The sequence below is a fragment of the Cupressus sempervirens genome, chromosome 11 (assembly GCF_028749045.1).
Source record: "Cupressus sempervirens isolate cs-2001-9-10 chromosome 11, ASM2874904v1, whole genome shotgun sequence".
In the NCBI taxonomy this organism is placed as follows: domain Eukaryota; kingdom Viridiplantae; phylum Streptophyta; class Pinopsida; order Cupressales; family Cupressaceae; genus Cupressus; species Cupressus sempervirens.
In genome coordinates, this window is record NC_143128.1 from 516,912,138 (window position 1) to 516,927,165 (window position 15,028).

General features: G+C 39.6%; 1 protein-coding gene across 1 annotated transcript in view; it reads right to left on the reverse strand.

The window, feature by feature from the left end:
- Positions 1–2,744: 2,744 nt before the first annotated feature.
- The window catches only part of LOC149530625 (GRF1-interacting factor 2-like), a 38,958-nt gene continuing 26,674 nt past the window's right edge, over positions 2,745–15,028 (reverse strand). The window contains exons 3-4 of the mRNA XM_089811395.1: positions 3,757–3,841; positions 2,745–3,651 (exon numbers count right to left, since the gene is read on the reverse strand). Of these exons, the coding sequence (XP_089667521.1) occupies positions 3,118–3,651; positions 3,757–3,841 (619 nt within the window). The 3' untranslated portion in view covers positions 2,745–3,117. The remainder of the gene's footprint in view (positions 3,652–3,756; positions 3,842–15,028) is intronic.

The window sequence follows — 15,028 nt, forward strand, 5'->3', positions numbered from 1 at the left end:
TCGTCTCCTGAAGGAAAAATACACTAGTTCATCAAAACCTATGAAGGACATCTTGAACTGTATATTTACCATAGAGGTCATTAAGACCCTGTACATTCCAGAATATAAAACTCATTGAAAATTATCACTCATGTTATCCTCTTTCCCAAGAGAGAAGTGGTTATGCAAAAATTGTGAACCAGAGTGGGAAACTAAATAAAGAACTCATCTAACATTCTTTCTTTTATTAGGTCCTTCATCAACCATGTCTTTTTTCCCAAAAGGGCTACGAGAATAGCGGCACAAAGAAACCAAAGAATCAGAACCCATGGAAGCTAGTTAAGATGAAGTTCCCAAAACAAAGTCATGTGAAATAGTGGAGGAATATGTGACTGTCCACAATTTCCCTAGAGATAGGGTTTGAAATACATCGCATATGAGAGAATCTTGGAAGCCTTGGAAGGTCGAGAATCCTCTAGTGGCGAAGCCACAACATGTGGAACATGTTTAGGCTAAGAAGTTGAAGGTTGCTTGCCCTTACAGGCAACAGTTATCCAACAAGCAACTTCCTTTATGGGTTCTAGTTTATGAGAAGCAATAGACTCCTTAGGAGGAGACTAATTTTGGGTGTAGCCAAAGGGCAATCCTTAACTTTATGATTTGCGGGCTAACACAACCATTGCCCACCAATCTAAATATCAATTATTTCGTTAAGCTCTATGGCATGATCAATTTCAACACAAGCTTTCTTCTAATAGTGGGCATTAAAGAAGTGCTTGGGCTCCATAGAAACTAAGTGACCTAAAGTTTGGGTAATGTTTTGCGTAAAAGGCTAGCATGGCAATGGCAAGCCAATGAATTCAATCCAGATAGAAACTTCTAAGCTTCTTATTATCAAAGACAATGAAGCTTTCAGACCAAGGTTGTAAAACAAGCATAGAAGTGCAAACAAAGCATGGACTATTTTTAAGAACGTCCTCAACATAAGAGGGGTTTCTAAAATGAAGAGAAAAAAAAAAAAAAAAAAAAACTTTATCAAATTTTGAACACCATCTAGGCAAACCCCATGTGGGAGTCATGTCTTAAAGACCCAATCCCATCCCACAACACACTTCCAAAAGGGATGCTACCAACAAAATATCCTATTAAAGTAAATTTTTCAAGCCATTTACAAGCTTTATCGAAGTCTGACAATGACAAAATGGTATCAAGGATGAAACCTTACCCCATAGAATACCTTCCGAATAAATTTCCTTGATCGTTTTCTCCGAGGAGGTGCCATGATCACCTAAAGCCAATGCTAATGCTCCAGCACCAGCAGAATATGTTGAGCCAAAATTAGTCGCGGCCATTAAGAACTATGGAAAAACTCCCGCCTCAAGGGATTTGACTCAATTACAGTATGACGAACCCAATGAAATACTTTTAATCGTGACCGACTTTGATTATTACTTCGCGTTGCAAATTGTGCCAAAGATAATGGAAATTGACGACTATCTAATCGTGACCGACCAACAATGATTAGTCACATCAATTATAACTATATCATGTGATAAACGGATGAGATGGTACCATTGTGAATAGGATAAATCAATTAAATTTTGAAGATGGTATGCAATTTTGATATCCTATTTATATTCCAATAAATCTAGTCGTTGATCTCTTATTGTTTAGTGATAAATATCTATGAAAATATCCAAGCATATCATGATTTTGGAGTGGGCAAAATAGATGAGAGTGATTCACCAATGGTCAATCAATTATCATTATTTTTAACGCGTCACTACAATGATTGGCAATGTAGATACACTACTTCGCAATATCTCTACCTAAAGCCCTAGAAAACTTGGAAGTGCTGGGATGTAAGAATGTCTCACCCCTATTTATGGTTGCGTTGAAATGAGAGATGCAAACATTTTAACGAATTGATTGACTAATGGCTATACTACGAGTTACATCATATTTTGAGGATCATCACTTCTTTTTGGTCAATGTTACAATTTTATAAAAGTAATCTAATCAGAGTCCACAAATGTTTAAGTTTATGTTTGTAGGCAACTAGGATTTATAGGAGAGAGGGTTCATATACCTCATATTTATCTTCAGCCTACGAAGATTCATTTTCTATTGCACAGCGTATGCTATTCTATCTGCAAATGGATTTATGTGTGGCCTCTTAAATAAAAAGAAAATGTTTTAAAATGATACAAGATTGTGGTGCAAATGCAATATAAATATAAAGCTTTTTACAGACAAGATGTGCCCAATCCATAAGAACCAGATGTTGCCCAATCCCCATTGTTAAGGCCAAACCGCTCTGCTTTTCTTTTATGCATAAAATCTAGGATGCAGTCGAAAGCAACAAAAATGATTGTTTTTCCTATGCATATTTGAGTAATTAATTTGCAGTAAGATAATTTTGTTGATTTCTAGGACTACCTTTTGCACTAGAGTTCAAGATTTCTAGGACTACTATTCTGCATCCTCAAAGAAATGTTTCCTCAATACTGGTTGTTTGTCAAGCTATAAAACATATAGATTGGCATCGCTCTTGTAATCTATGAAGATCACAAATAGTTTTGCACCATCAAAGTACAAGCACAAATATCTCGTTGCAGCTCACCCCCAGGCTTTAGTGTGCAACATGAAACAAAAACAGTGTAGCAACAATATTTGCTCAACAGTTGAAACAGTTTACCACCAGATAAACCAAAATAAATGGCTTTTAGACTTCAGTATATATCAGATGCCAAAATCAAGAAACATTGGAGTCAAATATCGGAATTTTTCATCCATATAAAAAGGAAAACAAGGCACTTTTCAGATAAAATGCCATCAATATCCACCTACCAACATTAGATAACAGGAGATCCAAGTGCCCTAAAAGAACATGAAAAAATACACCAGAATCTTACAGAACATGACTTTTGAAAACATTACAAAATTCGATCTATCCAAGTGAAATATATATACCTCTGTTAAATATCCTCAAGCAATCTTATTACTTCTAGCAAGTCCATCTATTTCATACATTTTTTGGAAGATTCAGATATAATGACTCTCATTGATAGGTATTACTATCTATCCTACAACTCAGATTCCACACACATTCATTTCTTATGCAACACTGAAGCCTATCTAATTTCCTTCTTCTTCAGAGGCTTTTAAGTAAGAAGCCTCTGATTCATCTGCATTATGTGCACCTCCTGATGTTCCATGTCCATCACCAGAGCCTTGATGAGCATTTCCTGAAGCTACTCCATCTTGCTTATTTCCAACTCGAGCATCTGTCCCCAAGCCCCTGTTTGCTTGCATCGCTTCTGCAGCATTGCCAGCACTACCACGCCCAAAATCAGGCATGCCCCTAGAGGAAAGAGGTCCATTTCCTCCCATACCTGCCTCACCATGTAGCATTTGCAAGCCATTGTTTCCTCCAGAGTTCATTCCTAGCTGACTGTGAATAGCTTGTTGATGCTGATGGTGCAACTGCTGCTGCTGCTGCTGCTGTTGCTGTTGCTGCAACTGTTGCTGATGCTGATGCTCCTGTTGCAGCTGTTGTGCATATTGCATAGGAACTCTTCCAGCCATGACTGACTGTGCCACTTGTTGTTGTTGTTGTTGTTGATGTTGCATGTAATGTGCACCAGGTTGCATTGCCGCATTTGGGGGAATCTGCAAGACGAATTAATAGGTATGACTATAATAGTATACAAGTACAATTAACAAAAATATAGCTATAAGCATCAAACCACAATGAAAAGAAGAGCATAAAACAACCTGAGCATGAGCCGCTGGTGATTGAGGTTGTGAATCAGCTATGGCAGCCAGATACATCAGATTCTGCTGCAGTTTTGCTTGATAGCTGCGCACATAAAGAGCAAAATAGCCCAGAAATCACAGATGACACCACAAACCATTGCCAGATATGAAGGGTTGAGAAATGTTCATAGAAAATTTAGATCCGAAACAAGACATGCCTATTCAGAGAGTTGCAATGGAGGTGAACGATTGAAAGGAAACAAAAAACAGAAGCAAAAAAATAGACTTCCAAGTCTAGTTGTAAGGCCTTGACTAAAAATATTTAATCAAGACAAGGCCCACATAAAATAACTATGATTTGTCAAATGATGGTTGGTGCCAATTGTTTCCCCCCACTTGGACTTCTTGTTCATGTGAACTCTTCAATTAAGCTGGAAATGTTTATGCACATTTACAATTAGAAGTAAACGGTGTTTGTCAACTTTATCCAACTGATGAGAAGGATATTTTCCACAGAAAGAAAAAAATGTTATATTGCTATCAGGATTCAACTGTGTAGTTTTTTAGTCAAACTCATTGACCCATGTTCCATGAGTAGTTCACAAGAACCCATCTCTCATCTCATGAGTAATTGTTCACATGAACCCATCTCATGAAACATGGGTCAATGAGTTTGATTCAAAAACCACACAGTTGTATCCTGATAGAAATATCACAAATTATCAAACCAACCAGCCAGCTACACTCCAAGAGGAGAGGCCGAATATAAGCAAAAATACAGAAAACCCCACATTTATTTAGATTCCAAAAATAATGGGAACTCCATCCCAGCACAGATAGACAAGTTAAACAGAAAAAGTGAAAGGAATAAATTGATACAGCCAGCACCCACAACTTCAACGTAACCTGGTATTCATTTCCATCCCCAGCCATCATTATATGCCCTTCCTAACAAAATGGAAGGTATTTCTTTGTGTATAGAGCTGTACTTGAACTTTCCATGTGGTGTCTCCCGAGTCCTAACACTAATTTAACATCCTCAAATATGACCATCAAACAATGATTCCTTCTTATTTACAATTCATCAGAAGTCAATGGTAGTACTATTCCTGGTTGGGTTACCGTTCTTTTCAAAGCTTTGTTCAATTATTTAAAAACAATAGCATACATTTACAATTAGAACAAATGAATGCCACACCTAAACATCCAAGCTGTCAACCAGCCCTGCTCCTTCAGGTGGACAGGCAGTGTTTACACAATGTTCTACATAAAATGATGTAAAAGTTCACTCAAGAAGATTGGATACAAACACGCTACCAAGCTGCGCTACATCCCTTTTAATCGTGAGTATTTTTTATTCAATATTTTATACTAAAAAAAATTGAATTTTGTTTTCTACATTTATCTACCTTCGCACGTGAATAGACTGTATATATGGAAGATATAATTTAGAAGATGTCTATTTATTAACAGTACTTGATTACTTACTATTACATAGTTATTACTATCATATCATATTGTAAAAGAAAAGGAATTTGTGCCAAATACAAATATCTGTTTGCAGATAGCCGTAAACTATGTTAAAATCTGAAAAGATTAATAACCCAAAAAACTAGTGCAAAGAGTAAATATCTAAACTATGAATGCAAATGATACAAAATCAAAATAGCATCATAGAGTTAGTCTCCAAGAGAGTAATGCAAATGCTGGAAGCAAAATAGCATTAAGAGGATGCAAAAACAAGAGATACAAATACAAGCCAAGTAGCATGCTCATATAGGCTAGGAAGAGGGAGGAGGTGGCAACACCAACCAATGAGGAGCAACCATCTATCGGCCTAAAGATAGCAAAGTATCTTCCTAAGATAGCTAATGGATGCTCACATGTAGGAAGGTGACACCTCACAACCATTCACCTAATAAGACATGCTTTATTAACCTAAGCGAGATTATTAAAAGTGTAGGAAAAACCTAGCAAAATAGGAAAAATAAAAAAACTACACTAACACCCCCCCATAAGCGAAGCTTAGGTGGATGCTAACCTAGCAAAGCTATGAAAGCAAGAAAATGGGTCCCGGCAACAAGGCCCAATCAGGTACCCAATACAAGAAAAAGAACTAGATGAAGGAAACTAAGCCTCTAATCTAGGAAATGTCCCAAAGAGAGGAACAAAAAAGAGCATGAAGCATCTCTGAAGCATGAAGTTGCAAACTTTGTCAAAATGCTGATCTGTAGAACCTCCATGGAAATAGAAGGCACGAACCATCAACCAAAGAAGCATAGAACAACAAGTGAACCCCCCATAATGCTGAACAGGGAGAGGGGTGACAGGAACACTGAAATGCAATGCCAAAAACATCTGCAAGAAGAAGAATCAGGAACACCAATAGTGCAATAGAAGTACAAGCACGGGATAAAGGGCGGTGTCATCGACACACTGCATGGGCTAATGTCGTGGAAGAAAAATTCACTTGACAAAGGTGGATGAGCACAAAATGGCAAAACATCATGACCCCCCATGGCACTTTATAACTGAGTGCGAGTACAAACAAACACAAGGTGTACAAGATCCCAGATATGCAAAAGCAGGCACTTTATCTCAGTGCATTTACAAAAAAAGGAATGCAACAAAATAGAAGCATACAATGCTCAGAAGTCAGAAAGAAGAGTGAGCCAAAAGAATAGAAGAAGAGATTCCAAGACCTGTAGAATCCAAGTAATCCACCAGAGTGTGAAAGTGCAAAACTCGAAAGAGAAAGAACCTGGAGTAGAATCTGGATAAAAGACCTCTGCAACTGAATAACTCATAGAACCAGCTTTCCAACGATATCTGGCGAGCCCAGAAAAGAGTCTGAATGAGCGAGATATGGCTCCCGGAAGGCAAAATAGAACATTTGGCTTTGACTGCCAAAATAGGCAACCAGACTGTAGCAAAAATCAAAAACACCTGTACCATCATCTCCATCTCAGAACCAGCTTTTTGATGCATTTTTTGGATCGAAAAAATACGTCCGTATGCTCAAGTTACGGAAGAAAAACCGACAAAGCCTCCTCATGAAGAGCATATGCTAAAAGTGAAACTTGGGCACAATAATCAAAGAAACATATAGTACCACTGCGATCTACTCGAAAAATATGCACTTTCAAAAAAAGAATCACCTCGATACGAGGTCGTATGAGAAAGTTATGATCCTCCGAAGTTTTCAAAACGAGAACTGTGCATAGTCACGGCTGAGAATCTGCAATTTTTGAAGAATTCGTGCATGAAAATAAAAAACCAACTCCACTAGTGGATAGAGCACAAAAAAATAGCCAAGTTCATAACAAGAATCATCAAAATCGGAGTCCGTATGAGCAAGAACGAGACATTTGAAAACTGCATTCAAATCTGCGACTGCCAACGGAGAGGGGTATGGCTGTAGCTTTGCATGCTCGATTCTGAAAAATATACAGCTTGCATGCAAAATCTAAAAGATACCCAGATGGTTTTTCGGGGCTGCGAACAAAACCCAGAAAGCGTTTTTCTTGCTGATGTATAGAAGATGTTGTTGTAGTGTAAATCAGACGCCTTTAACAGTAAAAAACGGCTCCAAAAATCAAAAAACGACCCCAACAACCAAAATATGACGTGCAAATGCTGGATGAGCTTCTTAAGTCTATCAATGGTATGCTGGAACTTGCAAAACTGATTGAAAACTCCAAATATGCAAGTTGGTTGTCAGATTTGAGATTGAAACCTCAGAGAAAAACTGTTTTTGTCAAAACTTTTCTGATTCTCAAGATCATCCAAAGATGCAAGAGAAGAGCATACTTCGTTTTTCAAAAAACTACAATAAAGTTTATTTCCCCCCCCCCCCCGAATCTCTCGAATAAGGAAACTAAAATCTACTCTTGCACATAGAAAAGCTCTGATACCATGTTAGAATCTGAAAAGATTAATAACCCAAAAAACTAGTGCAAAGAGTAAATATCTAAACTATGAATGCAAATGATACAAAATCAAAATAGCATTATAGAGTTAGTCTCCAAGAGAGTAATGCAAATGCTGGAAACAAAATAGCATTAAGAGGATGCAAAAACAAGAGATACAAATACAAGCCAGGTAGCATGCTTATATAGGCTAGGAAGAGGGAGGAGGTGGCAACACCAACCAATGAGGAGCAACCATCTATCGGACTAAAGATAGCAAAGTATCTTCCTAAGATAGCTAATGGATGCTCACATGTAGGAAGGTGACACCTCACAACCATTCACCTAATAAGACATGCTTTATTAACCTAAGCGAGATAATTAAAAGTGTAGGAAAAACCTAGCAAAATAGTAAAAATAAAAAAACTACACTAACAAACTACGGGTGTAGTTGACCATATGATATATTTATCATTCTTGAGAAGGAGAACTTACAAAAGAAAAATCCATCCAGGAACAGATGGAGATTAAAGTCCAGGCTAAAGGCACATACAATACTCACAAGGAGATCAAAGGCCAGTCTGCAATTGTTCCTCTCATGCCATCCATTCTGACCAGAATGCTAGACATTGTTAAATCCCTGCAGTAAGGCTCATGAGAGCATCCAAAGAGATCTATCATTGCAAGGCCGGTAGACTATTCTTTTTCTAGTATAAAGTTCACCATTCCAGGCTCAATGGATGAGAAAGATTGAGAATAATCACAGTCAAGACCACACTGGCAGAGAATCTTGTTTCAAGAGTTTTCAAGTAACGGGATGTCCCTTGGCATCTGGCTAAGGTCCAAGCAATCAAAATCAATGGCCAGGAGAATCCCTACAACCTCCAATGCCCCCAATTGTTTGTACATAGGCCAGATATTCTGTGTCAAGTCACATAACCATCATCAATTATTTGGGATACCATAGATGGAATCGAAACTGAATTTTTGGATTGTGTCCACCAATGCATGGATCCTGCTCAGCAATTTTTTTAACTGGGACAGAAGGAGATCATGGAAACAAGTTATAGGATCCCTGAGATTTATTTCAGAATAATACATTTTTTATGTTTTTAGAATTTGGAAACCAATTTAAGGCTCGAAGATTCGAGTGTTTGTGTTGGCTCGGAATTTTTGCAAAGCTTTTTAGGTTCATTCCATATCTCCCCAAGTAAAAGCAAAGGCAATATTAAGTTGGAAGGCCTCCAAATTTGAGAAATTAGGTTAAAGAAGCATACAGATTTATGATAGGCCATTTTCTTTGAGAAGCTACTTCAAAGGAGTTTAAATTGAGGCTCGCCAAGTGCATCTTCCTCACACATGCTTGAAAGGTAACCCTTATTCAGATCCACCTCAATAAAAGAAAAATAATAATGTCCATAGAGGCAACGCCTATGCAAGGAGTACCAAAGGAACGTAATAATCTTTGACTTCCATGTCCTCGTAACTGGGAAAACATGGACAAAAAAATTTAAAAACATCTACCTACCTGCATTGCATATACTACAAACCCAAAAAGCATCACATATGCAGAATCAAAAGGAACTAAGAACAAGAAGCAGAAATTGAAGATGGGCTTAACTCTTATCTCAAAGAAAGCAATGCATGTAGGCCTTAGTTGACTCAGGATACTTGTAGCATTTTCTGAGTCAACTTGAGCTTTGTCCTGATCTGGAATCAGTTAATTACCCAATATATCAATGCAGCCCATAAATGCAGGTTTGATGATGTCAAAGGTAATCCTGTAAAAGTTGGTATGTCACCCAAGATCTAGGCAATTCATGAAAGCGCAGGAGAGATCAGTTATGAGAGAGTGACACTATTCAATCAAAGATGCAAATGATAGATTGGTAGAACATGGATGAGATTACAAAGGGAACCCCTTTTTATAGAGGTCCAGATGAACATAGCATTGCAAGAGATTTTGACATGTTTTAATGTTATGAGAGATTTTTACATAATAACTATTATTACACCTAGGAAGCAACTAAGGCTTCTAGAAAATGTGTACCCTAAGTAAACATGTGTGATTAATACCTAGGTAAAGAACTAGCTAGGTAAAATACCCTTTTCACACCAACAAATCCAATCCCGGCTAAAGTATTGCGATCTATGGAGAGATTTTAAGATTAATGTTATCTACTTCTATTGTCTGAATAGTTCCATACCCACTAATACTAATGTAGAATATTAAGCCATGAATAGGAAAAAAATGGTTTTTAATCATAAATCCAATGCTTTCCTACCCAGGGAGTGTATTAGGTGATGCACCTAATTTCTTAGATCCCAGAAATCCATAATATAAATCATCCAACATCCACATAAAGTCGCAATAAACATCAAATAAACCATATATGAACTCAATGAATTTTTCCACATTGAGGACTCAAGGTTCTAAAAATCCAAGGTAATGTACTTCTGAAACAAGCAACATGTTTGAAAGCCTGCCTGCTGAAATAAGACCTAGAGCTTCTATACTGACTCTCTGGGATTGACAACTCGGAAGCTATATTACAATAATAGATAAGACGTCTATTATTAGTTAATGGTTATCTTGTAAATATCTTTAGCTTTAGTTTGCTTTCGTTTTTTGCTTTCTCTGGAATAGAATGTTTCTATTCTTTACGATCGTTTCCTAAGGAAACATCGTCTCTTCCTTTTGTATAAATTGACCTTTCGGTCTCTGTTATTAATAAGCAAGTATTTACCAATTACCTTGTAATATGGTATCAGAGCTAAATACTTAAATTTTTTCGGAAAAATTTATAATTTCTTCTTGAAATTATTTGTTTAAATTTTTCCAAAATTATTTCAGCTAATTTCTCCAAAACCCACCTAGGGTTTTTCTGCTTGGAGAAATTCTCGAATTACGGGTCTGCAAATCGCATGGAAATCGTGGCCTTTTTTGGAGACTCGCGTTTTTGGGGTGAAAATCTGCATGTTTCTATATCAAATCTTCATGCTCTTAGCCGTCTCAGTCTGTCATCGTGCTCTGGGAAGTAGATTCGACCATTTTTCATCAAGAAATCTTAAGTTTTTTCAAGCTTTTTTCAGCTAGGGCCATTTTTTTTCGAAACCCTAATTTTTGGGGTCGAAAAAACATTTTGTTTGCAGATTCTTGGTGGGTTTTTCGAGAGCTCAACTGGGTTGTCGTCCGTTTTTCTGGGTGCCTCAATTTTCGAGCCAACGGATTCAGAAAACGACAGCAGATTCCTTCTGGGTTTTTCGAGCTCTCTTTTGGGTCATTCTCTGATTCTTCTGGGTCTTCCGTATTTTTGCCTCGAAGAACGTGCCTTCACAGATTTTCACAGTTTTTCATTGAAAAACCTGCCATGGCATCTCTGACAAATATTCTGCTCGAGCATAATTCCAAATTCAATGGTCGCAATTATGGAACCTGGAAGCAGCGCATCATCGCAATCTTCGAATATCGAAACACCGATCAACTTGTTCTGGGTGTTAAGCAGCGTCCGACTTCTCCGGGTCCTGATCAAGATACATGGGATTTGAACAATCGAGAGGCAGTAATGCTTCTCAAACTCTCCGTAGCTGATGACCAGCTTTCTCAGATTCCATCCGGCAAGACAGCGGCCGAAATCTGGACACATCTAAAAGGTCTTCATGAGACTTCCGACAAGAGCAGAGCCTTCTTTCTGAAAAACACTCTGTTTTCTATTGTCATGGATGAGCGCACCTCGCTCCAGGCACACCTGAATCGGAATCAGGAAATCCGTGATCAGTTACTTGCCATCGGTCGCAAGATGGAGGAAGAGGATATTGTGGTAATCACTCTTCGGAGTTTACCAAATTCCTATGAGCATTTTATCGAGACTCTCAACATCACATCTACTGGTGTTGATCTAAAGTTCACTGATCTCTGCACCCTGCTACTTCAGCAAGATCGGTGGAAACAACAATTCGGTAGCAGCTCCAGTTCCACCTCCACTGAGCAAGCCTTTGTTGCGAAATCCTTTCAGAAGGATAAGGGCGAATTTCGGCAACCATCTCAGCAGAAGTCTTCTGCTCCAGCATCCGATGGTACCAAAAAGAAGAACATTCAATGCAACTATTGCCACAAGTATGGTCACATGAAGGTTGCATGTCGGAAACGCTTAGCTGCCCAGTCTAAGCAATCAGGTTCGCAACCCAAAGCGAACAGTGCAGAGCACACTGAGCAAGTGGAATCTGCCTTTTACGCCTTCATGGCTAAAAGACCCGCAGATCATGTACAGTCATCTGCCTGGTACATTGATTCAGGTGCCTCTCGACATTTCACTCACCGCAGAGACTGGTTTACTGACTACCAGCCTTATTCAGATTCTGTTATCTTTGGTGGTGGAGAAGAGTACACGGTTGTTGGTAAAGGCAACATTCAAATTCAGTCTGTTGGGAGGAAGCTCATATTCCTTGATGCGTACTACGTTCCAGGGATGGAACTAAATCTACTCTCGGTCAGTCAGTTGTTGCGACATTCTCCACACTTGGCAGTCATCTTCAGTTCACATCAGTGCACCATCACTGATCGGGCGACTAAGTATACTGTTGCAGTTGGTCTTGAGGATCATGGTCTTTTCAGACTTACTGATTCTGGTGATTCTCGGGACTTAGCTATGGCTGCTCGGCGATCTTCCATCAGCACACTTTGGCATCAGCGATATGGGCACTTAAATGTGCATTATCTCTCACAACTTGCTCGGGATGAGCTTGTTCTTGGTTTGCCAAAGATTCAAACCCAACACCTTGGAGTTTGTGACGCATGTCAGGCTGGGAAGCAACATCGCACACCTTTTCCCAGTGGCGATTCTTGGCGAGCTTCTCAAGTACTTCAGCTTGTTCATGCTGATATCTGCGGCCCTATGGCCACTCCTTCTGTTCTTGGATACAGGTATTTTCTGTTGTTTGTAGATGATTTCAGTAAAAAAATGTAGGTGTATTTTCTTAAAAAGAAATCCGATGCATTTATTGTATTTCAGAAGTTTAAACCCTTAGTTGAAAAAGAGTCTGGGAAATCTATTATTGCTCTTAGATCAGACAATGGGGGGGAATTTTGTTCTAATGTTTTCTCCAGCTTCTTGGATACACATGGCATCCAACGCCAGTTCACCACACCCCACACGCCACAACAGAACAGTGTAGTTGAACGTCGGAACAGGACAATCACCGAGATGGCTCGTTCCATGCTCAAACACAGACATGTTCCGAAGCGTTTTTGGGCAGAAGCAGTTAACACTGCATTTTATCTGTTGAACCGGTCACCCACAGTGGCGGTCAAAGGTAAAACTCCGGAAGAGGCCTGGTCAGGTCGCAAGCCCAAAATCAGCCACCTGAAGGTTTTTGGCTCTCTTGCTTTTGTTTGGATCCCTGATGCTTCACGCACCAAGTTGGATGCCAAGAGTCAGAAACTGATGCTTGCTGGATATAGCAGTCTTCACAAAGCCTACCGCCTTATTGATGTTGAGACATCTCGTCTCATATACAGCCGCGATGTAGTCTTTGATGAGCAGCGAGGACCATTCATGCCTGTTTCTCCTGTTCCTGATCCAACAGTCCAGCCTATGCAGATTCATGATTTGGGAGTTCGGCTTCCATTAGGTCCACCTGATGGGAGGGCTCCAGTAGCTCCTACAGCTCCAGTCCTGCCAGTGATACCTATACAGCCACCTCCGGCTTCTCCTGCAGGATCACCTCGTTTTGAAGATGCTTCACCTGAGTTTGATCCAGATTCTTCTGATCAGGATCCTGCTGATCAAGCATCTCCTAGTACTACTGTTGGTCATTCTCCTCTCCGGCCTAAGTGGTGGGCTAAGACACTTGCTGATCTTCATGATGATGAGCTCATTGATGGGTGAACTACTCGGAAAAAGAGCAAAACTATAGATTCTGTTAACTTTTCTCTTATGGCCAACATTCACAGTGTGTTTGAACCTCAAACATATTTCGAGGCTAAAGGAATTCCAGAGTGGGAACAGGCCATGCAATCTGAACACCAGAGCCTGCTGAAGAACAACACTTGGGTCCTTTCTGATCTTCCCCCAGGGAAGAAACCCATTAGCTGCAAATGGGTCTACAAAATCAAATACAAATCAGATGGTACTTTGGATAAGTACAAAGCTCATTTAGTGGCAAAGGGCTTTTCTCAGCGTCAGGGCATTGATTATGAGGAGACCTTTGCTCCTACTGCAAAGATGAGCACCATCAGATTAGTCTTAGCCATGGCAGCACAGTTTGGCTGGAAGGTCCATCAGATGGACGTAAAGAGTGCTTTCCTGAATGGTGATCTCCATGAAGAGGTCTACATGACGCAGCCTCCTGGTTTCAAGGTTGCTGGTAAAGACCATCAGGTTCTCAGATTGGTAAAAGCTCTCTATGGTTTGAAGCAGGCCCCTCGGGCATGGTACATCAAGATTGATACGTACCTCAGTGATCAAGGCTTCAAGAGGAGTTCTTCAAACTCAAATCTGTACATCAAGACTATTGACAGTGACATCATCCTTCTGGTTATCTATGTGGATGATCTGATCATCACTAGCAGTTCGGCATCTTTGATTCAGGGAATCAAACAACACTTATGCCAGTCTTTTGATATGACTGACCTTGGGCTCATGCATTATTGCTTAGGTGTTGAAGTTTGGCAACAGTCTTTTGGTATATTCATCTCTCAGTCCAAATATGCCAGAGCCTTGTTAGACAAATTCCGAATGCAGGATTGCAAACCTGCATCTACACCTATGGAGAAAGGTCTCAAGTTATCAGCCAAGTCTGATTCTCCTTTCGTTGATGATACTACGTATAGGCAACTAGTAGGCAGCCTCATCTACCTATCTGCTACTAGGCCTGATATCAGCTTCGCAGTCAGCTATATTTCACGCTTTATGACAGCTCCTAAGGCTGATCATTGGATGGCAACAAAGCGTGTGCTTCGTTATGTGAAGGGCACTTCTGATTATGGACTTCTGTATTCTCGGAGTTCTAATCCTAAACTCAGTGGGTTCACAGATTCAGATTGGGCAGGCTCTGTTGATGATAAAAAGTCAACATCTGGATATGTGTTCAGTTTGGGATCCGGTGCAGTCACATGGACCAGCAAGAAGCAGCAGGCAGTTTCTCTCTCTTCTACAGAGGCTGAATACAGAGGGACTGTTAAGGCAGGATGTGAAGCTGTCTGGCTTTGTCGAATGCTTGGGGATATGCAGATGTCACCAGCAGGACCGACTACTCTGTTTGTTGATAACGAAGGCGTTATCAAGTTAGCACGGAATCCAGTCTTCCATGAACGAACCAAGCATGTGGATGTTCATTGTCATTACATACGACAGCTGGTTGAAGACGGGACTATAGATCTG